This window comes from Tyto alba, unplaced genomic scaffold, assembly GCF_018691265.1.
Source record: "Tyto alba isolate M040663 unplaced genomic scaffold, T.alba_DEE_v4.0 Super-Scaffold_15, whole genome shotgun sequence".
NCBI classification, from domain to species: domain Eukaryota; kingdom Metazoa; phylum Chordata; class Aves; order Strigiformes; family Tytonidae; genus Tyto; species Tyto alba.
The window spans coordinates 4616803-4643054 of NW_024881277.1; the positions used below are offsets into that span (position 1 = coordinate 4616803).

Sequence of the window (26252 nt, forward strand, 5' to 3'; positions counted from 1 at the left end):
CTCCTGGAGGTCAGACAGGGGGATCATCCTTCCCACAAGCACCAGGGCTGATGCTGGCCAAAAGGGCAGGAGGAAACAGAGGCCAGTCAGTCTCTAGCTCTGCTGCATTCATCTGGTAGGTTGTCCCTAACCTCGACTGCATTTACACCCTTCCCTTCCCCCACCAGCCCTGCTCCCCAGCACAGCACAAGAGTCCTGGCCCTGGGCCTCCTCAGGCAGCTCCTGCACCTCTCCAGTCTCCCTTTCCCATGCCCACTGGGTTCACACTGACCCCCAGGGCACTGCAGAGTCCTTGCTTGCATATACCTTGATTTAGTGCTTTGCTTTTGGGGGACATCAACTTCAAGGGTGTTTCACTTTATGTGTGTCCATTCATTCCCACCCCAGGGCATGTGGTGACCCCTACTCCTCTCCTGACCAAATTATTTTCCATAAAGACAGCTATATGCCATGAGTCCTGGCATATATGAAGCAGCCTGAGGAGGTAGTGGGGAGCTCATGCACCATCTTGACACCAAGAAGAGAGCCTTTAAAAGCAGAACTTTTTGTCCAGTGGAACCCAATGGTACTGTGAGCTTAACTCCAAATACAGGGAGAAACAGTAAGGAGAAAATAATTTTAAAAGACCAATTCCTTAGACATTTTATTGGCAGCCACTTTGGAGGAAGAACCCAGCCTTCAGGCACTGCACCCAGGAGATCCCATTTTATTCAAGAGCTGCTATTGGACACGTCACACCTGACACAGTGTGGTAGCTAAGAGTAAGACACAACAGGAAAAATCCTCAAGAGAGGTAGTATAAGTCCAGGAAAATTATCTATATGTAGGATTATTACAGGGAAAATAGCAGACTCCTGGCCTAAGATAAACTCTGGGAAATGTGAAGTGACTTGAGACAGGTTGTTGTCAGTGAAACTACATCCCTTGGGTCAGTTTCCATAGGGCATCCTTGAGCTGCTGGTTCCTCATGCTGTAGGTGAGGGGGTTTACTGCAGGAGGCACCACCGAGTACAGAACGGACAGCACCAGGACCAGGGATGGGGAGGAGATGGAGGGGGGCTTGAGGGAGGCAAACATGGCAGTGCTGAGAACCAGGGAGATTATGGCCAGGTGAGGGAGGGATGTGGAGAAGACTTTGTGCCGTCCCTGCTCAGAGGGGATCCTCAGCACTGCCCTCAAGCTTTGTGCCTAGCACAGTGCAATGAAAACAAGGCAGCCAAATGCAACAAAGACACTAACCACGATAAGCTGAACTTCCCTGAGGTAGGAGTCTGAGCAGACAAGCTTGAGGATTTGGGGAATTTCCCAGAAGAACTGGTCAACAGCATTGCCTTGGTGGAGCCGTAGTGACAATGTACTGGCTGTGTACAGCACAGCATAGAGAAACCCACCGCCCCAGGCAGCTGCTTCCATGTGGACACAAGCTCTGCTGCCCAGGAGGGTCCCATAGTGCAGGCTGAGCCACACACCCTTGGCAGGAGATGGCCCTGGTGTCCTGCAGGGAATTGACCACGGATTTGGGAACAGTGGTGGAGATGGAGCCCAGTCAAGGACTGAAAGTTTGAGAAGGAAGTGAGAGAAGGCCAAAACTATTTCTCTTGTTTAGAGCAAAGAAGTTGTTTATGGTAGAATCCTAGTTGGTCAGCATGTTCTACTCATATTATTTTCTTCCTTTCACTTCACATAGTTTAGTCAACTGCTAGGCAGAATTAATATCAAGATGTTTTGAAATATGCAACTTCTCCCTCAGGAAATTTAAGTAGGCCTTGAGATGGTTCCTTAAGTTTCCTGAGTACCCCTGATAACAAGGGCCTAAGACGCCACTGTCAAGATAATCACCTGGGAATTAGTTTAAACTGACCTTCTTGGAGCATCCCAGGGCCAAAGAATGGATGAGCTAACTGCATGACCATATGTGGGCAAAGGAATCCCAAAGTTCAATCACCGGACACTGTGAGGAAGACTATGAAGTGACCACCAGAGGGGGAAAAGACCCTAACCCTAATTTTATCACACATGCTCGGACTATGTAGATAAATTCTAGGAAATCTTATGTATATGTAGATTAGTTCTCAGAAATCCACTGAATATGTACAAGCTCACAGCACATATTCTCTGTGATTGTACCTGTCTGTGGGAGCACTCGTGGTGGAGCGATCCCCAGTGCTGCCCAGCGCTGCTAATAAAGAATAGATGCTCAGCAGTTCTACTGGATTCTAAGTGTTGAGTGAATTTCTATGTCAGAAGGAGCAGCCCCTGCGGCCCTGGCTGGAGCAAGTCGGGGTGGGGGTGGCTCGGGGGCACCGCGGGGATGTGCCCGGGCTCAGGCTCCAGGAGGAAACCACAGACTTCCTGCTCGGGTGCTTGCGCAGGGGAGCGCGAGGAGCACTGCGAGGCCACGTGGGCTGTGGTTTGTGCACCTGCAGGCTGCAGCTCCCAAGCCCCCGCGTGGGGAATAACGGCCCCTCGGTGACATGCTGAGAGTCAGGGATCCGTCTGAGCTGCTTGTCTGCTGCCAGGACAGGGACATGGCCCAGCCCCAGCTCGTTTGAAGGGACCTTCCATGGGGCTCTCCAGGGAGGGACGGGTGAGCCAGCGCTCCTGGGATGGGGCTCTGGCCTGGGCTGAGGCCCTTTCCCCGCTGCTGCTCCCAGCACAGAGGGGTCTGAAGCAGGGGCAGGGGCTCTTTCCTTCCCCCTCTGACACTACCCCCGGTGCCGTCCCAGCCCCGTGGTTCCCGTGGCATGGGGATGGCTGGGCACTCGCACCTTGGGCTCTTGGATGTGCCGAGTATAGGAGATGCTCAGTGCTCCTGGTCCACACAGCAGGGTTCAAGGCATGAAAAACCCATTTCCCCCACTACAGCCAGCCCTGTCCTGTGACGCCGCACCACCACAGTGATGTGACACCTGCAGCAGAGCCATCCCTCATATATGGTCATGAATGGCACTGGAGACGTTCATTGGAGGGCTGGGCTGTGTCGAGGGGAGATAACTCCCGATAATGTCTAAAAAGGTGCTGCTGCTTTTATTGGCTCCTCCCGTAGCTGGCCTGGCTTCTACAGAGCTATATTGCCCTCCCATCATCATTGTCCTCGAGAGTCCCCAGGACCTGTGACAGGATTGTGGCACGGCAGGGATGTGCTGGCAAGGCAGGAGGCTCCGGATGGGCACAGAGGGGCTGCTGTCCCCTCAGGTGCTGGGGCTGCTCCTCTGGGTACAGCTGTGCAGGGGTAAGTGCCGGCTCCCTTGTCCCACAGCCCAGGAATAGCGGGTACCAGTGTGGTCATCGGGATCTGTCTGGGAATGGGGATTCTTTGCAGGTGCTACAGAGATGATGGACACAACGTGCTCAAGTCCATGGACCCTGTGCCCTTCCCTGGGCCCATCTGGGTGGGAGAAAGTATCTCCTTTTGCAGGGTTCCAGTGTCTAGGGCAGCCTGTGCCTGGCTGGATTCATAGACACCCTGTCCTGGGGTACCTTTTGGGACCCCCTGTCCCCTCGCACTGTGCCTCTGTAGCCGGTGGTGGACTCGCTGGTGATGGCAGCACCCAGAGATGCTCCCTGGGACACTGCTAATGTCTCGGATGTCCCAAAGGGATTTTGTGCTGTTCACTGCCCCCTTTTTCCAGGGGAGCCCTGACCCCATGAAGACAGTTTATACCCCATGGAGAGATGGGGACCAGGGCATCTACAGCAGAGAGACACCCTACCTGGGGGATCTGGCCCAGTGCAGGGACTGGGCTGACACCAGGGATGAGAAGGGGATGTGGGTGGGGGATCCTCTGGATCGTCTCAGTGGGAACACGGAAAGCCCTGGGCATGGGGGTGGGTTTGGCTGGCTCTGCAGCAGGCAGTTGCATGGGAAGCGGCAGGCCTGGGTAAACGGGGCTGTTCAGGGGGTGCTGGGGAGGAGCAGGTGTCCAGTGCAGGGCTGGGCAGTGTGCGGGTGGGCATGGGCAGGAGGCAGGTGGCCATTGGGGTGGGAAAAGGTGCCTTGTGTGGTGGGATGGTGAATGACCCAGCAGGGCTGGATCTGGGCACCCCCAGCCTTGCACAGTCCATGAGGATAGAAGGGACCCCTGAACTGCCCTGGGGACAGCCTGGATGGGAGTGGGCTCCCACCCTGGTGCCTCTGATTCTACCTTGGCAGTGGGCTCCCCCAGACCCACAGTCTGGGGCTCGGTGCTCCCCCGACCCATCCCATCTTGGTGTTTGAAGGTGCTGTGGAGGTGAGGCTGGCGGACGGCGGCAGGCGCTGTGCTGGGAGAGTGGAGGTGAAACATCAGGGCAAGTGGGGGACCGTGTGTGATGACCAGTGGAGCATGAAGAATGCGGCAGTGGTTTGTAAACAGCTGGACTGTGGGTCTGCTGTTGGAGCTCCTCAGTACGGACACTTTGGGCCAGGATCTGGCCCCATTTGGATGGATGATGTTGGCTGTAATGGCACTGAATCTGCCCTGTCTGACTGCACACGCAGAGGATGGGGTGAACATGACTGTGAGCATTCTGAGGATGCTGGAGTGATGTGTTCAGGTAAGGGGACAACCTATTCCATACCTCTGGGGCTGGGATAGTGGAAAGGATCTGGCTGTGCCCTCAGGGAGCAACAAGCGGACACTGGAGCACTGCTCAATGTGGCCAGTCACACTGCCGAGCTGGGACTGTCATTACTGGTGACCCCAGTCCCTGGGGAAAGCCCTAGAGTGAGCCTAACCTAGGGTGAACTAACCCTGTCACAGTGTCTCATCCCCTCTTCAGCCAGTGTCTTAGGCTGGAAATGAACACTCTGTCCCTTCCCCAGTGTGTCCACTGGTATCCACTGGTCTCCACCCAGTCTGCCCATTCCCAGCCAACAGTGCTGAGGGCCCTGTGCTGGAGAAACCAGGGCGGGACTTTCTCAGAACATCACACCTTGGAGGAATGGCATGAGGTGGCTGGTCCCCGTGGTTCATTCCCCCTCACAGGCATGAGTACCTCAGCTGAATCAGACCGGCTTTTCAGGGAGCACGAGTGCTGTCCCTGGGCAGAGGAGCAGGGTGGCACACAGCCCTTGGCCGCCTGTCCCCAGGGCTGCGCTTTGTGATCCAGCACTGCGAGGCCTTGGAGCTCGGCAGCTGCTGGACTTTGGCTGCTCCCGACTGCATCACCCATGCACAAGGCTGGCACTCTTACATCCCTGGGACTGTGACAGCCCAGCAGGGACACGGCCCCATGCAGGCAGCACTGATATGCTGCCTAGCCCCTCCTGCCTGCCCACAGCAACCCACACTGCCCCACGAAACAGGGGCTTGGGCAGCACTTACTGACTCTCAGCTGTGCCTGCTGTCACCTCCAGAGCCAGCGTGAGCCCAGGGCCACATGTGGGTCTCCTGCCCCTTTGCCTGACCGTTAGCTTGGGACCTCTGCACCCTGGTCAGAGCACTGTGTCCCTGGCTGAGGAGACCCGCTCCCAGCAGGCATAGGAGGGGTCTGGACAGGCACCAGCCATGGTAACAGCTGCACCGTTTCTGAGCTCTGTGACATCTCCCTGCTAACAGGGTCCTCCCAGCACCCCGGCACACCCTTGGGAGCGGGTGCCATTTATGGCTGCATCAAGGTGATGGCCCTGCCTGGTGCCAAGCTCTGCAGGGACTAAGCAGGCTGCAGCAGTCATTAACACCTGGGCCACTTCCTCTGGACCCAAAATGTGCACACCACTGCGGTGCTGGGGGGACCATGCAAGGCAGCACAGGGCACCTTGTGCAGCAGCAGCTTGTCGGAGCAGTGCCTGGTGCTGTCTGTCAGACACATACATTTGGATCTTGTAATAGTATGGAGAAGGGGAGCAGAGGGGCCTGGATATGCTTGTGCCACCAACTCTCCACCAACAGCTTCTTCTAAGATGTGCAGTGTGTGACTTTGGTCACAACTTGCATGGAGGTGGTCTGGGATGTGGGAATGGGAATGCCACAAGACTCTGGGAACTCCCAGTTGATTTGTTGATTTTCTTTATTTTTCCAGAATTTGTCCGACTGGTGGAAGGGAAGAACCGCTGCTCAGGACACGTGGAGATCCGTGACGGGGACCTGTGGAAAAGTGTCTGTGATTCCCACTTTGGTCCCAAGGCTGCTGACGTGCTCTGCAGGGAGTTGCAGTGCAGCGCAGCCCTGCCTGTCGCTGGAGGAAGTCACGTTGGAGAAGGGGTGGGTCCCATGTGGGATGGAGAGCTGCGGTGTGTGGGGAATGAATCCCTCCTCGCCTCCTGCCCCAGGGGGTCCCCCCGGGACCAGCCCTGCACCCACGCAAACAGCGCTGCTGTGAACTGCACAGGTAAGGACTCAGGGTGGGCTGTTGAACACTGGGGCTGTGCCGGGGGCAGGGGAGGAGGGAAGGGACTGTGCTGGCCTTGGCCTGAGAACAGGAGGGGTGATGTTTTCTCCTGCAGTCTGCAGTTACACAGGAAAAGATGCAGAAGCCAATGTCTTGCATCTGTTCTGTCCTCCTGCATTTGGTGCACGGCTGCCGAAAGGTTCCGGATGGGGACAGAGTCCCTCTGTCCCCCTAGTTACTGTAGCTGCTCCTCTGGGTGCAGTTGTGCAGGGGGAAATGCCTGCTGCCCTGCCACAAAGCCCTGGGGCCAAGGAGCAGCACAGGGATCCCTCTGGAAACGGGGCTTCTTCCCATGTGTCGATGTGACAAGGGCTAGAAAGTGAACAGGTTCACTGAGCCTGTGCTTCTCTGCGTGGCAGAAGGGCTTTTCTGCTTCCAGGGCTCCCACGTTTCTGGCCGTTGGTACCCGGGTGTGGATTTGCCATCCTTGGGCACCGTCCCTGGGGCCCTGGATCTGCCAGCTCTGTTCCCTGTGAGCTGGTGGTGCCTTAACTGGTGGTTCCTTGTTCTGTCATCCCAGAGGCACAGCCAGCCTCCGGGGTACCCAGGAAGGGGTGTGGGATCTTCACTCTTGTCCCGGAGTCAGGGTGATCCCCGGCCTGACCGGGGGTGGGTTGTGCTTGTGGAGACAAGGGAACTGGGGTAACTGTTCCCACAGGCTTGCAAAGGGGTGAGCTTCCTGCGGGGATCCCAGACAAGGTCAGGGCTGGGCTGATGCCAAAGGACAAGGAGGGGGCATGGTTTGGGAGGCCTCACTGGGACCATCATGTTGCTCCACAGGGGACACGGAAAGTCCTGAGGGAGGAGGGTGAGTTGGGAGGGGCCCAGGCCAGGCTGTGGTCCAGGGGAGCTGGGGGATCTGGGGAGGAGTAGCCGTGTGATCCTGGGGGAGCCCTGGTGGGGACAGGTCCCTTTTCAGGGTTCTGTCTGGGGAGGAGCAGGAGCCCTGGGTGGGCACGGGCCAGGGGCGAGGGGCTGTTGGAGTGGAAGGAAGTGCCAAAGTCTGTGGTGGCACAAATGACCCAGCAGGGCTGGAGCTGGGCACCCGCAGCCTTGCACAGCCCATGAGGATAGAAGGGACCCCTGAACTGCCCTGGGGACAGCCTGGAGGGGAGTGGGCTCCCACCCTGGTGCCTCTGATTCTACCTTGGCAGTGGGCTCCCCCAGACCCACAGTCTGGGGCTCGGTGCTCCCCTGACCCATCCCATCTTGGTGTTTGAAGGTGCTGTGGAGGTGAGGCTGGCGGACGGCGGCAGGCGCTGTGCTGGGAGAGTGGAGGTGAAACAACAGGGCAAGTGGGGGACCGTGTGTGGTCACTACTGGAGCATGAAGAATGCAGCAGTGGTTTGTAAACAGCTGGGCTGTGGGTCTGCTGTTGGAGCTCCTCAATGCGGACACTTTGGGCCAGGATCTGGCCCCATTTGGATGGATGATGTTGGCTGTAATGGCACCGAATCTGCCCTGTCTGACTGCACACGCAGAGGATGGGGTGAACATGACTGTGAGCATTCTGAGGATGCTGGAGTGATGTGTTCAGGTAAAGAGACAAGCTATTCCATATCTCTGGTGCTCAGATTGTGGAAAGAACCTTGCTTTGCCCTCATGGAGCAACAGTCAGGCACCGGAGCATTGCCCAGTGTGGCCAGTCGCACTGCTGAGCTGGAACTGTCATTACTGGTGTCCCCAGTCCCTGGGGAAAGCCAGTGGGAACCTGCCCAAGGGTGCCTTACCGTGCCTGGTCCCTGAGCTGGTGCAGATGAACCCTCCATCCCTGCCCTGCATGGTCTGTTGATTGCCATCTTTCTCCTCCTGTTCACCCAGGAGCTGTCTGGCAGTGCTGCAGGCCAGCTGCCCCCATGCCAGAGGCACCAGAAGTGACTCCTGTGGCCACCCACCATCCTGTGGAAGGGCGTGAGATGGGGAGCTATTTTTCGGTTGTCCCCCTTAGCAGACACAGGACCATTGGCTGATGTGTTTGTGCCACCAGCACCCACTGAGAGCAGCTGGGGATGTCGTAGAGTTGTTTTGCCTGTGGCCACCTTGGAGATCAGCTGGCATGTAGTCAGGGTATTGCCAGAGGGCTGTGGGAACTCTCAGGTGTCATTGGTTCGTCCAGAATCTGTCCGGCTGCTCTAAGGGCACCGGTCCTCCTGAGGACGTATAGTGATCCATGATGAGGACCTTTGGACAGCGGTGTGTGACTCACACTTTGGTCCCAACGGTGCCAACGTGGTTCGCAGAGTCTGCTGTGGGTCTGCAATAGACACACCCCCCTGAGTGCTGTGATGGTGGAGAGAATGTGTGTAACTTGACATGGTTGCCTTTGTGACACCATCACTCCTTAAATAGCTTCTTCTGAGATGTGCAGTGAGCAATTTTGGTCACAGCTTGTGTGGAGGTGGTGTGGGATGTGGGCATGGGAATGCCACCAAGATCTGGGAACTCCCAGTTGATTTATTTCCAGGATTTGTCCGTCTGGTGGAAGGGAAGAACCACTGCTCAGGACGTGTGGAGATCCATGACGGGAACCTGTGGAAAAGTGTCTGTGATTCCCACTTTGGTCCCAAGGCTGCTGACGTGCTCTGCAGGGAGTTGCAGTGTGGCGCAGCCCTGCCTGTCGCTGGAGGAAGTCACGTTGGAGAAGGGGTGGGTCCCATGTGGGATGGAGAGCTGCGGTGTGTGGGGAATGAATCCCTCCTCGCCTCCTGCCCCAGGGGGTCCCCCCGGGACCAGCCCTGCACCCACGCAAACAGCGCTGTTGTGAACTGCACAGGTAAGGACTCAGGGTGGGCTGTTGAACACCGGGGCTGTGGTAGGGGTTGGGGAACAGAGCAGGGACCGTGCTGGGCCGGGTGTGAGGACAGGAGGGTTGATGGGTTTGTTTGCAGCATGACAATACTGCAGAAGGAGAACAAAATCATGTTGTCCCTCTGGCCCCTCCACCAGCTACTGAGGGTACAGGAGCACCAATCCACTCTCTTTTCTCTGCCTCTGTCCCCAGAGTACACAGGGATCAGACTGGTGAACGGCAGCACAGTGTGTGCGGGGAGGGTGGAGGTCCAGGTGCTGGGGACCTGGGGAACCCTCTGTGCCTCCCGCTGGGATCTCTCGGATGCCCACGTTCTCTGTCAGCAACTCAACTGCGGGTTTGCTGAGTCCATTCCTGGAGGAGAACATTTTGGGAGAGAGACTGGCCCTGTCTGGAGACACTCATTCCACTGTGACGGGACTGAAGCCCTCCTGCAACAGTGCCCAGTGACCACCCTGGGGGCCTCGCCGTGCTCCCAAGGGAACGCTGCTGCTGTCATTTGCTCAGGTGAGTGCTGGAAAAATGCTGCATGAACTCCATTTCTAACTTGTGTGCAACATAGCCACTAAAAGCAGGGGTTCCATGGCCGTATCAGGCTGAATTTCTCCTTGGGGAAACCCTGGCTTCCCCAGGAACCGTCTGGAGGGCTTTCCCTGCTCAGATGGACTGCTTGACTTTGGGAGAGCTGAGAACTGAACGGAGGCAGGCATCTGCCCCCAGGGCAGTGGCTTAGGCCCCAGCACCACTGCCAGGCCCGGGCTCCTCTGTCCTCGTACTGTGCAGTGAGCCCAGGACAGGGACTGTAGGGCTCTGCTCCATCCCTCTGGCTGCAGCCGACCGCATCCCGTCCCCACAGAGAGCCCTGCAGAGCCTCATCCCCACACCCAGGCAGGAGCTGGTGCCCCCAGCAGCAGCTGACCTGGCTGTGAGCTGCAGGGAGGGCCCAGGCTTTGCCCTTGCTTCTCATCAGCACAAGGCTCCACCTTGTCCCGTTTGGTTGAAAATCCCCCCTCGCCCTGCTCCCTGCAGGGTGCCATGCTCCCGGTGCCACCGATGGCCGTGGCATCTCTGCTCTCCCCAGGCCCAGCCGGCTTTGGATCCCTGCGGCTGGTGGGCGGAGTGAGCCGGTGTGACTGGACGAGTGGAGATCTTCCAGGATGGGGAGTGGGGCAGAGTCCTGGATGAGCAGTGGGACGTGCAGGAGGCCAGCGTGGTGTGCCGGCAGCTGCGGTGCGGAGAGGCAGGGACAGCCTACAACCCCCCGAAGCCTGAGCGAGGGACGGGCCCCGTGGGGCTGCGAGGGGTCCGGTGCGCAGGGCACGAGGCCAAGCTGACCCTCTGCAACACCTCCCTGCCCAGCAGTGCGCTGGCGGCAGGGCTTGCGGAGGACGTGGGAGTCATTTGCTGGGGTGAGTGGCACTGCCCAGGCGCCCAGGTGACGGTCTGCGCAGGCGAGCAGGCCCTGACAGCGACTGGGGTTTCCACCCGCTGCAGGGAGCCGGCGGGTCCGGCTGGTGAACGGGGCTGGGCGCTGTGCGGGGAGAGTGGAGATCTACTCCCAGGGCATCTGGGGGACTGTCTGCGACGACGGCTGGGACCTGTCTGATGCCGCCGTCGTTTGCCACCAGCTGGGCTGCGGAGAGGCAGTGGAGGCAGCCGGCTCCGCTCGTTTCGGGGAAGGCTCCGGGCAGATCTGGCTGGATGGTGTGAACTGCTCCGGGGCAGAAGCTGCTCTCTGGGACTGCCCGGCTGGGCCCTGGGGGCAGCACGACTGCGGGCACAAAGAGGATGCGGGAGTCGTCTGCTCAGGTCTGTGCCACCTCAGGAGCTGTGGTGGGAGCCTGGTCCCGGGGAGGGCAGGACGCGGGGAGAGCCGGCCATGGCCAAGGCTGCCCCTGGCTGCCTCTGAGCTCCTGCCCAAGGCCCACCCATGCACGGACACCCTCAGTCCCACGGGGGGTCCCTGGGGAGCTCAGCCGTCCCCAAGGGTTACCGGGAAGGGCAGGGCTGGCTGTAAATCCGGGACTTCTCTCTGCCCTTGGGTGCAAGGGGGATGTGCTGGCCTTGCCCCTGCCCAGGCTGAGGGCCTGGGGGGTGTAGAGGTGTCCTGGCTCCCACAGCCCCAGATCAGCCTGTTCCTGCTTTGGGGCCTTTTCTTCCCAGAGTTCATGGCCCTGAGGCTGGAGAACAGCGACGGCTGCTCCGGGCGCCTGCAGGTTTTCTACAACGGGACATGGGGGAGCATGTTGCTCTAACTCCATGCACTGACAGGACACTGTGATGCTGGCGTGCAAGGAGCTGGGCTGCGGGGACGGAGGATCCCTGGAAATACGCCTGTCCTCTGGCAGGGTGTCTGGCCCTGCCTGGCTGGATCCGTGTCAGTGTGGGGAGAGAAACAGCTCCTTCTGGCAGTGTCCCTCCACGCCCTGGAATCCACAGTCATGTGAATACCTGGAAGAGGAGATCCACATCACCTGCAATGGTAACTCTGAGCCACCCAGGCACCAGTGTCACCCCAGCTCCTGCTCCCACGGGGCATGGCCAAACACAGAGAAAGAGCTTGGAGAGGCTTTTACTTTCCATGCCAGACCCTTATGCTGTCAGTGGCACAAACATGACCGCGGCCACACATGTCCAGCAACAGTTGCCACCCAGCTTGCCAGCACTGCCTGGAGGAGGCAGAGGCATCTCCAGGTGAGGTCTCAGAAGAGACCAGACATGTTTCAGAAGAGCCTCCCCTCCATAGACAAGCTACTGCTGCTCTGTGAGCCAGGGACCTTCTGGGAATGAGCAATCAGGGTCCCCCCACAGTCCTGCACGTGTCCCCTGGATGACAGGGTTTCAGATGCTGCCGTGACCCAGATGGTACAGGGAGGCCCGAGCAGAGCTCAGCCCTGCTCTCTTCTGCATGATCCCCCAAACCAGCCCCTTCACCACAGTGTTTCCTTCTTCAGGGGGACAGCCAGAAATGCCTCCAACCTCACTGGTGCCGTGCCCCAACTCCGCGAGCTGCACAGGTAGGGAGGTCCCGTCTCTGTCTGGCAGGGCTCTGCCTGCTCTCCCGGTGCCATGGGAGGTCTTACTCTTCTCCAGCCAGGGAGAAGATTCGTGCCGTGGGAGGCAAGGACGGGTGCTCGGGCAGAGTGGAGGTCTGGCACCGTGGCTCCTGGGGGACGGTGTGCGACGACTCGTGGGACATGCAGGATGCCGAGGTGGCGTGCAGGCAGCTGGGCTGTGGCCCTGTGGTGTCTGCCCTGCATGAGGCTGCATTTGGGATGGGGACGGGCCCCATCTGGCTGGAGCAGGTGGAGTGCCAGGGGACGGAGCCATCCCTGCAGGACTGCTGGGCCCGGCCCGGGGACAGCGGGGCTTGCCGGCACAAGGAAGATGCTGCTGTGCGCTGCTCAGGTTAGTGGCAGGGCTGGGAGCCTTTGCTCGGGTATTAGCAGGGAACTAGGGAAGGCCTTTTGTCCACGCGGTCCGGGCATGGACCCCGACCTTCCGAGAGAAAGAACATTCCTGTGGAGTGCAGGAGCCCGGTGCCAGGCAGGGAGCAGCCTCGGTGTAACTGGCCGTGCTCTGGCCACTGCCCGTGGGGCCCTGCAGCCCCAGGGCTATCCCCTGGGCTGCCTCTGCCATCCTGCCTGCCTCCCAGAGCAGAGGTGCTGGGCTCTGTCCCGGCCTCCCTTTCTGGCACTACAGGAGGGGCAATTTGGGTGGGATGTGTCAGGGACATCTAGAGACACACACACACACACACACACACACACACACACAAACACGGTGTGTTGGGGAGGAGGTTTCCTGATACCCACACACCCACTCTCTCAGCCCAGCTCTCCTTTTCCTCCTCTGCAGCTACACCCAGGACGACAACACCCCCACCCCGAGCAGGTAACTTGTCCTCCCCGGAGTCTGGGTACCCCTGGGGCCAGGCTGTGACCCACAGCTGGATGGAAGGGGCTCCTAGCTGGGGTGTGAAACTGCCTAGGAGGAGATACTGGAGTGGTGGCAGGGGGTTGGGGAGAGCTATAATTTACCCAGGATGGTGGAAGCTTTCCTGTCACTCACCCCTGGGGTGCTGCCCCTTCGAAGTTGTCTCCCATGCAGATCCCACCCGAGGCCATCAGAGCAGCAGCGGGAGAGTCTCAGTGCCCGTCATCATGTGCATCATCCTGGGGACCCTTGTCTGCCTGCTCCTGGCCCTCCTGGCTGGGCAAGTGCTGAGCGCCGGGGCTGGGCGCAGAGGTGAGTCCTTGCCCAGAGGTGCCGGGGGGAGATACCTCCTGGTAGGGCTGTAGGGTGCTGCGGGGGGTGTCAGCAAGGGGCACAGGCAGAGCGGGAGGGTGAGACTGTGTGCTGCTACCTGCCTCGTGCTTCCCCGTTGAGTGCCTGGCTGTGGGGCACCAGCAGCAAGGGGTGGAGAGAGCCCCGAGGTGGGGGCAGTTAGCCATGGTGTGAGGAGAGAAATGGCAGAGAGGGGATGGCCAAGGCTGGCAGTGCTCTCGGTAGTGCTGGAGGGGGCTCTGGGGCAAGAGAGATGCTAGGAGGAGTGTGGGGCAGCAGGGTCCATCACCGTGGTGTCAGGCCCCCAGGCTGTCCCCCTGCCCAGCCCTGCCCACCCCCTGGTGGGACAGGGGCAGGTAGGGGCAAGCTCCAGGTGGAGAGGAAATGTGGGAACATATCCGGGGTGAGACAAGGGGGACATGGCGCACAGGCCAGAGGGGCATGAGCACTGTCTCCAAAGGGATGATGTGAGGGTGATGCTGCCCCAGATAATCTTCACACCAATGCTGCCCTCACTGGGGATGTGGCAGCCTGTGCCTGGACAGTGCAGTGGGGCTGTGCTGTTGGACCAGTCCTGAGGTGGCACATGGAACCGTTTTGGGGGAGCACAGTGGGGTCCCTTTGCCCCTCTGCCTGTCCCTGTGCCAGCCCTGCCTCTGTCCACAGGCTCCAGAAGAGCCCAGGAGCCCTTCCCCGAGGCTGTGTACGAGGAGATCGGGTACAGCCCAGCGTGGGAGAAACGGGCCAGGTTTGATCGCTCAGGTGGGTGTGGGTCTTCCCTGGAGGCACATCCGCAGGACCCTTTCCTTTGGCCCCAACCAGGAGCTGACCCTCTGAAGCCCCCCAGCCTGTGGTCCCTGTGGTGCTGGGGCTGTGGGGGCTGTGGGGAGAGCATCCAGGTCCTGGAACCAGGAGAGAAGCTTTCTCCCAGTCAGCTTTGACTGTCCCAGCTGGACAGCCCCTCTCTTCCTGCCCCTGCACCCCATGAGACACCCGAGGAGCGAGGGAAGGGGCTGTCCTGGGCCAGCTCTGGAAGTTCCTTTGAGACAGGGTTTGTCCCGGGGGAGCAGGGTGAATTCCCAGCCCTCCTCCCCACATAGCCCCAGCTCTGTGGGTCCCCCTTCCCCAGCAGCGCTGACCGTGAACCACGTCAGTGGGGCTTGCTCCATAACACCTGCTGTGCATCTCTCCAGGCTCCTATTCAGAGGAGTCCCTGACCCAGCTGCAGCCCCACCCTGGGGTCAGCGAGGAGGAGAAAGGTCTGGGATCAGCACCAGGTAACGGAGGCAGGAAGGGGTTGATCTCCCTGCAGACATGGGGTGGACAGAGGTGTCCCTGAGTGTCACCATCGGAGAAGGGGAGGATATGGGCATCACTTGTGGTTCTGCCAAGCCCAGTGTCTGCGCTCTGTGTCCCTGCACATCCTCTCATCCTCTGCTCTGCAGGACGGATCTTCTCACTGTCACCAACTCCCCTCTCCTTTCAGATGTCCTTGTCCTGCCCGGAGGTGACCCAGCAGATGGCTACGATGATGCCAGGGAGGTTCCTGATGCGGGGGAGGATGCTGTGCCTGGGCAGGGAGAGTGGGAAATGCCCAGGATGCCAGAGGAGGGAGCAGGGCCCAGGGCTGCACCTGGAGGTGAGAGGGAAAGAGAGCGCTGCCTGTTCCTAGGGTGCCATCCCTGGTGCCCCTCAAGTCACTACCCTACTGACACCCAAACCTGCTGGGAAGGGGGAACCTGGCATGGGAGTTTTCCTTGAAAGGCCCGGGGGTGGGAGAAGGAGCTGAAGGTGGTGAGGAGCAGGGAGGGTGGTGGTGTACAGACCCCATGGGGTGAACTGAAACGTCCGGCCTTGCTGCTTGCAGGGGGCAGCCTGCGCTCCTGGAGAAGTGCCGACGTCCCTGGAGCTGAAGGAGACACCTCGTCACTGTCCCTGGGGAGCATGGGCTATGATGATGCTGAAGAGGTGCCTGTGGCACTTCCCTGTGAGGACGCAAAGGCTGTGACACCGGAGCTTGGTGCACAGCAGTCCCTGAGCCCCAGGCCAGGAGAGCCCATCCCTGCTGCACAGCTGGGTGCAGCCGGGAGGGAGGAGAGGTCTGTGCAGCTGGGAGAGCCGCGAACACCAGGGGACTGTCTCCCTTGAGCCATGGGCAGCAGAAACAGCTGGGAGTTTCCTCCGTTTTTATTCCCATTTTTATGCTGTGCATTCTTATATTTGCTTATTAAAAGCCTCTGGGGGCTTTGACCCAGAGCTGATGCTTCCCTACCAGGTGTCAGGGCATCTTCCTGAGGCTGGTCAGGGAGAGAAGAGAACAGAGACACCATGGCAAGGAAGGGACACGTCTCAGGGACAGCAGGGCTCGGGGTCAGCCTGTGGGGCTGCGTGAGGCCACGGTCCCTGGGGAATAATCTTGGTGAGAGAGACATCCATCCTGCTGCCCACAGGCAGTTTCTAATCAAAGTGACTCTCTGATAGGTCCCGTGATGCACCCCAGTGGGAGCACCCATTTCCTTCCCCAAGGGTTCCAGCTGCTCTTTCCCCCAGGCCCTGCCTGGGCCACACCGATCCCACCATGCAGAGGCCACGACAGAGCTGCCATGTCAGGGTGAGCCCTGGGCTTTTGTCTCACAGAAGCGAGCCCTAAGGTGACCGCAGGTCCCTGAACACCCCAGCCAGCCCCAGGTGGGATCATGGCCCACGGATTACCTCCCACAATGCCTGGGAGGCAGCTCTGCTCCCCACTGCCCTGGCACAGGGTGCAGAGCCACCTCCTGGGAAACACGTGGCTGGGATTCTCTCTCCTCATGCTCTGCCAGGACCCCAGTCTCCATGGGCTGTTCCTCCTGCCTTGCAGACCCGGAGCAGCCCTGGGCAACCCTCCTCCTGCTCCCCTCCAGCTCCCACCCCTGCCCCCCTGCTGCCTTGCCAGGGATGTCAGTTTGGGCTGTGTGCGGGGCAGTACTTGTGGGACAGGTACAAGAGGGCTGGGAGCACTGAGGATGAGGGCACCGCTCCCTCAGTGCTGTTAGAGGGCCAGGGGGATGGAGAAAGCTTCCCCACAAGACGCGTGCAGCAGCCAAAAGCCATGGTCCAGCCCCTGGCCTGGAGAAGGGCCCATCTGGGAGGATGCTCATGTGGGCACATTTCCATGGCAGTGGAGATTTTGTGTCCCTCCACTAAATCAGGTGCTGCTGGGAGCTGAGCCAGGGTCCTTCTCCCTCAGCTGGGGTTTCACCTGCCCCAGCACCCACGGCACAGAAACCTTGTGCAGAAGCCAGGCTGGGAGAAGAGTTTGGCACCTGGGCAGGACCTGGCTCCCAAACTGCCCAACTGCCCTCCCTGCTCCCGCTGGTGGGTCTCCGCACTCCACCGGCTCTTCCCCAATGGGCTTCTCTGCTGCAGGCTGGAAGGTGCATTGGGTGTCTGTGGCAGGATTGCCTGGGGGGAGTAGCTGCAGCTCCATAGTGCTGCAAACAGCAGGATCTGGCCCTGGAGCAGGAGTGGAGAGGAGGCAGATGTTGCCAACATCCTCTCCTATAGCAGTGTTGCCCCATTCCCTGCTGGGAGCTCCTCCACCCCTGGGCTGACCCTGGGGGCACCTGGGGGGAGCCGAGGTTCACACATCCCTCTGCCCCACACCTGAGAGACTTCCTGCTGGCAGCCCTCATGGGAGAGCAGTGTTCCCAGGGCAAGACCCCCACAGTGATGCGTGACATCCATGGGCATTAAAAACACAGCCTGGAGAACTCTCACTGGGATAAGCTCCAGCCCTGCATCTCAGAGAAATAAGTTTATAAAAGTGAAGTAAAGATGAAAAGGGGAGTGTTATTTTCTGAACATGGGATGGTGGGGGCCTCTGGGCAGTATGGACACTGATCTGCACACTCAAGGTGCCCCAAGTGGGAACTGGGGAAAAGAGCCCAGTGCCTGTTCAGTGTGACTGCCCCACCAGCTCTGCCCTCCCATAGGTGTAATATTTCTCCCATAATCTGGCATCTGGTAGAGGTTTGCCTCTTCCTCCTTGAGGAAATAAGCCCCAGGCGTGGGTGAGCTTGAGGGGGCAGCACCCATGAGCAGAAAGAACCTGTTTCATGCATTTTGGGACTTAACAGTCTGGCTCTGCCAGCTGGGTCCCTTCTCTGCAGCAAAGCAGGATTGCCACTGTGCCCCAGATCTGTGGCTGCTCCTGCAGCTCCTGAGGATCTACCTGAGGGGGGTCGCAGTGAGACCCCAACCCTCAGCACCGCTGCCCCACAGCTGGGAAGAGCTCGGATGTGGAAAGTCCCATGGGAGAGCAGCCTTATTTCTCTGAGTTTGGGCTCCCTGTTGCCAAGGGCTGGGCACCCTGCAGGTGAAAGTCCGTGTCTCTCCCCCCATTTTGGTTGCCAGTGGTTTTGCTGGGGGAGCAGCCAAGGCACCATGTCCTGGCTCTCGCTGCCTGGGCATGTCTGTGGACAGGCCTGTACCTCCCCAATCCCACCAGCACAGGGTGCATGGAGACACCAGACACCCCATGAATAAGAGGTGGGCACCGGCCCCACCGAGTCCCACCTCTGCCGAGCTGTGCCTGACCTCAGCAGCTCCACGTTCCCTGAACTGGGGCTCTGCTCCAGCCAGTGGTGCCGGTGGAAGGAGAAACACCTGGAGACAGGGTCAGGGTAGGAAATGTCATTCCTCTGGCTGGGAGTCCCACAGCCCTGCCCAGGCTCATCCAGCTCAGACACCCCTACCTGCTGGCACAGAGGAGTGCTTCTCCATGTGGTTTGGGATATCCCCCTGGAGAAAGGACAATCTCAGAGCCTTGCCCCTGGCAAGCCACCAGGGCAGTGTGGCCCTGGTCCCAAAGGACACCTGGGCTGGACCAGCACTCTCACAGCACATCCCTCAGTGCAGCCAGAAAGGATTCCGAGCGTGCTGCCGACTTCTGTGCCCTCCCTGAGGGCTCCCCACAGGGAAGCACACTCTGCTGCCCAGCGCTGTCCCTGGGCGGCGGGTGGGGTGGCTCTGTGGTGCCGGGCAGTGACATGAGCTCAGGTCCAGCACAGCTGCCTGCTTCTCCTCCAGGACGGTGCTCAGCCGAGGCAGCACACCCAGCCATGCCACCGCCCTCCTGCCCTCAAAGCCAAGCCCTGGCTGGGCAGGACAGACCCACAGGGCCTGGAGATGACCAGAGCCTGAACTCCAGCCCACACCTGCCTCTGGCTGGGGAGTCAGGGCAACAGCACCCCTGGAGGTGCCGGGGATGGAACCCAGGAAGCTCCCCCATGCAAAGGAGCTGCTCGGCCACTGAGCTACAGCCCCCTTGAGACCTGCCAGCAGGAGAGACACTCTCCTCCCATGATGTGTCTGTGCCAATCACAGTGCCGTTGTCCCCCAGGTACCCTGGGACCCTCTGCAGAAAACAGAACCTGAAGCCTCCTGAGATAGGGGAAGTCAGGACTGGCTCTCCACTGGGGCCTGATCCAGCCCTAGGGCTGCACTGCAGAGTGCTGCCCCTTTACCGACTCTGCAGGGAAATGGGGCAGGAGGAGGCTCTTGCTGCAGGCACTTCTCCCATGCTCTGGCCCATTTTGAGCTAGGTCGATGGAGAAGAGAATACCCCTAAGCCTCCTCTGCCCCCCAGGACAACACCCCTCTCTGCCACGTCTGTCCCCAACTCCACAGCAGGAGCAGTGCAACAGGGTGAGGGAAATTCCCTCTCTGGGGTGAGGTGCCCTCAGGCTCTGATGGCACCCCAGGGTGTGTGGTGGGGGCACACAGGGGCAGAAATCCTACAACCCCTCCTCCAGTCACTGGGCCTTGCCCTGCACCACTCCTCCCACCAGCATCCCAGGAGGTGAGGTGGACAGCAGGCTTCCATCTCCCTGGGGCTGCGGGTGTGGGGTGGGCTCAGGGACCTCCCCACTCCTCCAGCGCTGAGGCCTGTCCTGACAGCAAAGCAGTGCCCTGGGACAGCCCTGGCTGGGGTCTCCTGTGGCAGGGTGGCTGAGCACGGGCAGCTGTTAACTCCAAGGCTGAGAGCCTGACCACACGCAGGGGCGGTGCCTTCGTGGTGGTAAACATGGGGCAATTGTGCTGCTCAGCTGCAAGGAGTGCCTCTCCCTGGGACTGGGGGGATGGTGGCCTCCCTGTGGGCAGTGTGCCCTGGTCTGGGAACTGAGGTTGAGGTGAAGGATGTGTGTGAGGAGGGGAGCAGTCTGTGCACCAGTGAGAATGACCATGAGGAGAGAGACAGTCTTTGCAGAGACCCCTGAGTGGAGAGATCCCGATCCCTGTGGAGCAGGGAAGGAGACCCAGCTGGAGAACACCCCAAAGACACACTTGAGTGGAGAGTCCTGCCCAGTGGAAGGCTGGGGGCATTGTGGTGCAAGAGGAAGGCTCCTTCTAACATGTAGATGTGCAGCTACAGCGCATGGGCAGTGCTCTGGCAAGAGGGGAAGGAGCAAGGAGGGCCAGGGCAGGATGGACAAAGGCAGACGGGATCTGCAAGACCCTAACGGAGAAAAACATTGCTGAAACCTGGAGTTGAACCAGGGACCTTTAGATCTTCAGTCTAACGCTCTCCCAGCTGAGCTACTTCAGCCCTGCCCCAGCAGCCCTTGTCCCTGAGCCACCCGTGCCAGGCCACAGCCTGACACACATGAGGAGAGCTCTTGGGGACGTTCCCAGGAAAAAGCTGTGCCCAGTGCAAGCAGAGCGGGCCTGGCCTCTCCCTGCCCCTGTGGCCAGGTGGGCTCCAGGTGTGGGGTGGGTGCCAGCTTACAGCAGTAGTGACAAGATATGTGTTGGGCCTTAAATACAAAGGTGATGGTTGTAAAGTCCAGAGAGCAGGCCAGGAGCGTACAGCTGCAAAAGCTGAGGGTGAAAGAAGTGTGGGATTGGTGGCAGACACCTCTCACAGGGAAGAGAACGCCCAGTGGAGGCAGAGCTCGTGCTGGTGCCATAGGCTTTTGCTTCATTCTTGCCTGAGCAAGAGCTTTTTGTTCAATATTGGGAGACCATATGTAGGGGAAAAGGAGGCTTGGAAACCTCCAAGGGTCTGGGTTGCAAAGCCTCACAAGATAACCTCTTCCAGTGTGTAAGTGACCTCATGGTTATGACCTCATGGTCCTCATCTCCTGCCTGAACGTTCTTTCCACTTTTGTCCCTTGCCATCTCCTTTTCCCACCATGCACCATGATGAAGAGCCTGGCTCTATTTTCTTAACTGCCTGACAGGTACTGAAATGCTCCTACGAGGTTTCCCAAAGCCTTCTCGTCTCCATACTGGAGAGTGTTCCCTCAGCCTTTCCTCAGGTGGGAAGCTCTCCAGCCCCCTGCACGTCTACACATGCCCAACTGAATTGGTGCCTCTTCACTGAGCTCGCTCCAGTTGATTGATGTCCTTCCTGTACTGGGGGCAGGAGGCCCCAAACTCAGTGCAGTACTGGGCATGTGGTCTAGCAAGCACTGAATGGAAGGGGAGAATCCCTCCCCCTCATCTCCTGGCCATGCTCCTCTTCAGACAGCCAGGATGCTGTTGGCCTTCTGGGTTGCCAGCCGTCACCGCTGACTCATGTGCAGATTGTTGTCCACCATGACCCCCAGGGCCATTTCTGCTGAGCTGCACCCCACCCAGGGCTGTTGCCCAGGGTTAGGCCAGCCCAGGGAAGGACTTGGTTGAAGATGAGGGGTGTTGAGCGAAAGGATTAGGGAGGTAGGTAGGGCTTAGATTTCAGGCATCTGGTGAGGGTTTCAGCTTCAGTGATCAGGGCAGGGCTAAGGATGAGAGCTCACCTTTCAGGGTTAGGTGTTAGGCTATAGGCAAAGGTTTAGGGTGAGCTGCAAAGTGCCAGGCCTGAGGGGCAAGGATGTGGCACTCGGCGTGTATTTGTCCTCAGAGTGACCAGGGGAAAACCTCAGCTGCTGATGACCAAAGGCATCACCATTCAAATGGGCTGGGAATTAGCACTGAGCCCCTTGTCAGGGCACATCCAAGAGGCTACACAGCACAGGATGTCTCTGTCTCCTTTCTTTGTCACCCTGAAGTCACTTGCTTCTGTTCTTCTGCTCTAATCAGCCCCCAGAGAGGCTCACGTCAATCTGCTGAGGGAGCTTCCTCACCCAAACCCCTCAGCATACCCCACTAAACCCCAAAGACTCTTTATTCCTCCCACAGCTCAGTAACTTTCCCCTGGGAGCTTGTTAGAGTGCAGAAACTATAATTAGTTTATTCTTGCATCTTAATTTCTGTGCGGTTGCAGGGGAGCTTTTAGAACAGACTGTCTTCGAGGACTGGGTTTTGCTAAATACAATGATGTTAACATCCACATGATGTTACACAAGTTCATTTCTTTCTCAGTTATACCTCAGAAATGCTTTGAACATTGACAAATGATTTTTCAGTTGACTGTAAAATGTTGCCCAGAACACCCCAACTTCATTTGCTAGAGGTGGGCATGGGCTAAGGAGGCACAGGAAGATGGGCAGGGAGATCACTAGAGGCATGAGCTGGTGACAAGGCTCTGGGCTAGAAATTTGGCCAAGAAGGTGGAAAAGTTGATTTAAACTGCCAAACTCTCTTTTAGCCAACTTGCTAATTTGTGTATATTTATAATTTCCTATCTATTTGTCTAGAGTATTCCTTTTATGGTCATCGCTTGAGGAAGGTAGACCTTAGTGGAGGCTTGGACTTGGCATACAGTTGAGGAGTTATTGTTGATTTTTTTTTAAAAAAATTTGTATCATGTTTTACTTCTCTTTCTTCAAATTAATAAGATTCCTGTGACTATTTACAGTCAAGTCTCAGGGTAAATCAGGAGGGAATTGGTGCAAAGGAGCTGTAACATTCAGCTGTGCACATCAGTGAGGATGTCTGATGTAGAAGAATGCAAGTCCCAGGCAGCCCCTGAGGGAAATGGTGGGGCAGGGGAGGTGGGGAGGAAAGTTGCCCATACAGTGGGGGACCATGAGGAGACAGCTGTTGCTACATTTCCTGTCCTCCTTAGAAGACCCTCTGAATTGGAGAAAGCTTCTATCACTTCTGTAAAATTAAAAAAGGAATAAAACCCCCTTCAAAATTAAAAAAAAAAAAAAAAAAAAAAAGGTTTTTTTATGAAGTTGTTATTAAAATCTTCCACTTTAATTAGACTCCTGAAGCCTCTCCAATTAGCTGTACAAGATTGGAAGTCCTGAAATAATTGATGGAAGAGACGTGGCTCCTTTGGGTTTTCTGCACTTTGATGAGACCAGGGGTGTATTTGGTGCTTGAACCTCAGATACTGAGAGGACCTGAACCAATCTCTGAAGGGGTTACAGTCAGAAGCAAAAGCCAAAGTGTCTTGGAGTGTTAATTGGCCCCCTCTGAGGCCCATTACAGACCAGGTGTCCCCATGGATTAGTTAGAGAAGAAAATTGGAGGCTGTGAGTACAGGTAGGCAAAGGCACTGTGCAAGGGGAGCTGATGCTGAGTAAAACTTGATATATTTTATCATGCCAAGTGGTCAGCCCCAAGGAAGGGGGATCCCGTCCCTCACACTGGCTCAGGGCTCTTCCTGGGGCACTGTGGGGTGGGGTGGGCAATGCTGAGTGGAGGACAGTGGTGCCACAGCTCCCAGCCTCCCTGGGGGGCTGCAAGGAAGCCACGAGGCTCCAGTTCCATGCGATTATCATGTCTCCTTTCAGGCCTTGGTAGCAGAGACAACTGCCATAGCCAAGGGGACAGAGACCCCCAGGCTGTGGACACCCAGCCTATGGCATCTCCCTGCCTTTCCTGAGATCTCTCCTTCCTCCCTGCCTGTCCCTTGGAACACAAAGCACTGCACTGATATGGGCTCTGGGTGACCTCTGGTACCACAGCACTACCCTTTAAGGGACATTTTTTTCTCCTCCTGTCCAGTCTCAACCTCCCAAGCTGTACTTTGTGATTCTTTTCCTTTCTCAGGTGGTTTCCCACTACAAAGAAAAGGTCCAAATTCTCTGAAAACACCCAAAACTCCTAATTTCGAGCTACTCTTTTACTCCCGCACGACCTTCCACACCATCAGGACAAGGAAGTCCAGGTGCCTCAGCCACACCACACACTTCATGTGCTTCATGACCTCTAAACCCACCTTTGCAGACATCCTCTGGGCACTCTCCCGTTCCTTCCTGCTCCTCAGAATGGAAAGCCCCACAGAATGTTACAGGTGTTGCCACACCAGTGCTGAGTTGAGGGGGATGATAACTCCCCGTGTCTCGATGGTCATGCTACAAGTGCAGCTCCGTATGCAGGAGCTGGCTCTATTCATGGTGAGCCTTTACCAGCGGCACATATGGCATCACTCACAGTGCCCAGGGCCTTCTCCTCAGACTCACTCCTCTGCTGGTCCAGTCCCACTTTGCCCCTTCTCCTTGTACAACTTGAGGTTCCTGCTGGCCAAAGCCCCAAGTATCTCAAGGTCCTTGTGCACTGAAGCTCCAGCACATCAGCATTTAAGGCACGTGTGCAGATGGTTCCTCTGAGAAGACAATAACTTGAGTGGATGTATGGCAGTATGGGTAAGAAAAAGAAATGCTCATTTAATGGAAGTGATGATGAAGGTGGAAAGCACTACTGTAACGATGAGCTAGCTCATCCTCAGTCACACTGAACTTCACAGGAAGACAACGAGCAGTGAGGTTGACCTAAATCTATGTGCCTCAGAAGGTCAGTACCACACCTTATTGGGCAACAATGAGGTCAAGTTCAGGGATAAGAGTGACAAAAATCAGGATTTGCTGCTTTCTAAGATTTGCAGCAAACTCCTGCCAGCAGGCAGTGGAGGCACAGATGCAGAAGCCACCCCGACAAGAATGTTGTGCATGCTGAAAAGTCTTTTTGGTTTAAGGCAGACCATGACGAGGGCTGAGCAGTTTGTCACAACAGGCAGAGCACAGCCTGACATTTCCGATCGTAGTACACGTGACTGAAAAGAACAAGAGGAAGGAATTTGATGCTTGCAAAGAGCCTGGATCGTGAGCATGACCCACGGCATCTGGTCACAGAGGCCAAATGATCCAACCAGCTGGTGTGCATGTCAGATGCAGAGGGCAGTGGGGCCCATAAGAACTTGCCTATTTGACAAAAAAGGTTGCAAGGAGCCAGGCTTACCAAGAAAGGCAATCTGCAAAGTCCTGATTTCAGCTGGGACAGAGTTAATTTTCTTCCTAGCAGCTGGTACAGTGCTGTGCTTTGGGTTTAGGATGAGGACAATGTTGAGAACACACGGATGTTTTAGTTGTTGCTGAGCAGGGCTTATCCTAAGTCAGGGATTGTTTAGTTTCCCATGCTGCCAGTGAGGGGGGACACAAGAATCTGAGAGGGAGCATGGCCAGGACAGCTGACCCGAACTAGTCAGAGTGCTATTTGATACCACAGGACATCAGGCCCTGTATATAAACAAGAGGGAGGAAGGCAGTGGGTTGGCAGGGAGATGTGGATCACTGCTTGGGGGGACCAGCTGGGCATGGATCAGTGGGTACAGAGCAATTGCACTGGGCACCTCTTGTCTTTTTCTTTGGTTTTATTCCTCTCTCTTTTTGTTATCTTCCTTTTCATTACAATTATTGCAATTATTTCTGTTATTATTATTAATATTATTACTACATCTTGTTTCAATTATCTAATTCTTCTTATCTCAACTCATGAGGATTTTTTTTTGTTTTTACCTTTTTTTCTGATTCTCCCCCACATCACACCAGGGGAGATGTGGGGAAAATGAGTGAGTGGCTGCATGGTGCTTAGATGTCAGCTGGGGGTAAACCACAATATTCCTTTTTGGTGCCCAAAATGTCATCTGATGGTGTGACCACAGCCCTGAGAAGTACAGCTGGGAGTGGCAGTTGGTCCTGACACCAATCACCACTGTGCAGTACAGGACCTGCAGCAGGTGAGTTTGGGGTCTGGATGGTGCCATTTCTTGTCCTGAGACAAATGTGAAGACTCTGGTTATGTCCTATTAAAGAGGGGCCCAAGCACCCCCCAGGTCGTTCTGGATATCCAGAGAAGTGGGGGGTGGGAGCAATGGGCAGGCCTGAAGCCTGTCTTCAAATCTTAGAGGTGTTTCTTTCCCAAGGTGGAGATGGTGTGGGTACAAGGAGAGTGGCCTGATCCTCCCGTGCCAGGCAGAGCATCCAGCCCAGGGGTGCAGGCGTCTGGAGGAGGCTCAGACCAGAGGGGTCTATAGGAGATCCTCCTGCCAGCACTGAATTTGGGAGATGTTTTGTCAGGGCTTCCTAAGGGCTGATACAAAGGAGACAATTCCTGGTGGCGAAAGGCCAGTGCAACCCTTCCTGCCCACCTTCCCTCTCCCCTACAGCCACTGTTCTGGAGGCTGTTGATCACCTGTGAGTGGCTCTCAGCCAGGCAAGAAGAGCTGCCCGGAGGAGCAGGAAGCCACGTGGAGCAGAAGTTGCCAAAGGCCAGAAGGGTGATGAAGCTGCCCTTGGGTTGGCAGCAGGTAGAGCAGGACCCAGCAACAGCTGGTGGCTAAAAGAAGCATGTCCTTGGAGAAAACTGGTGGCATCCAGAACCTGGGCTGGTTGCCCAGCAGATGTTGTAGCCCCACCTCTCAGTGAGATGAAGGAGCTGATGCAGGGGGAAGCACCGCACTTCCCCAAATCCTGCCTCAGCACTGAAAATGGGACAGTCAAACCCTGTCACTTCTCTGTTCCTCCAGGAATGGGTGCAGCAAGATGAGAGGCTTGATGTGGCCTGTCATGTCATTCTGGAGCAAATATTTGAGACAGAGTGCCAGGAAATTGTAACCATGGGCACGTGA

The 26252-nt window shown here is 57.4% G+C and overlaps 1 protein-coding gene and 1 non-coding gene across 2 annotated transcripts; one reads left to right on the forward strand and one right to left on the reverse strand.

The window, feature by feature from the left end:
• The first annotated feature begins 1075 nt into the window (after positions 1-1075).
• Positions 1076-26252, forward strand: LOC122153015 (scavenger receptor cysteine-rich type 1 protein M130-like). The gene is given in 16 exon segments (XM_042789144.1): positions 1076-1110; positions 3323-3392; positions 3633-3769; positions 4154-4536; positions 6004-6057; positions 9374-9688; positions 10152-10300; positions 10651-10990; positions 11345-11427; positions 11429-11663; positions 12275-12589; positions 13292-13429; positions 14135-14230; positions 14662-14745; positions 15336-15436; positions 26151-26252. Coding segments are annotated over 16 exon segments (2637 nt in total).
• TRNAF-GAA lies at positions 19985-20057 on the reverse strand. Its single transcript has one exon. It is a non-coding gene; the product is annotated as a tRNA-Phe (tRNA).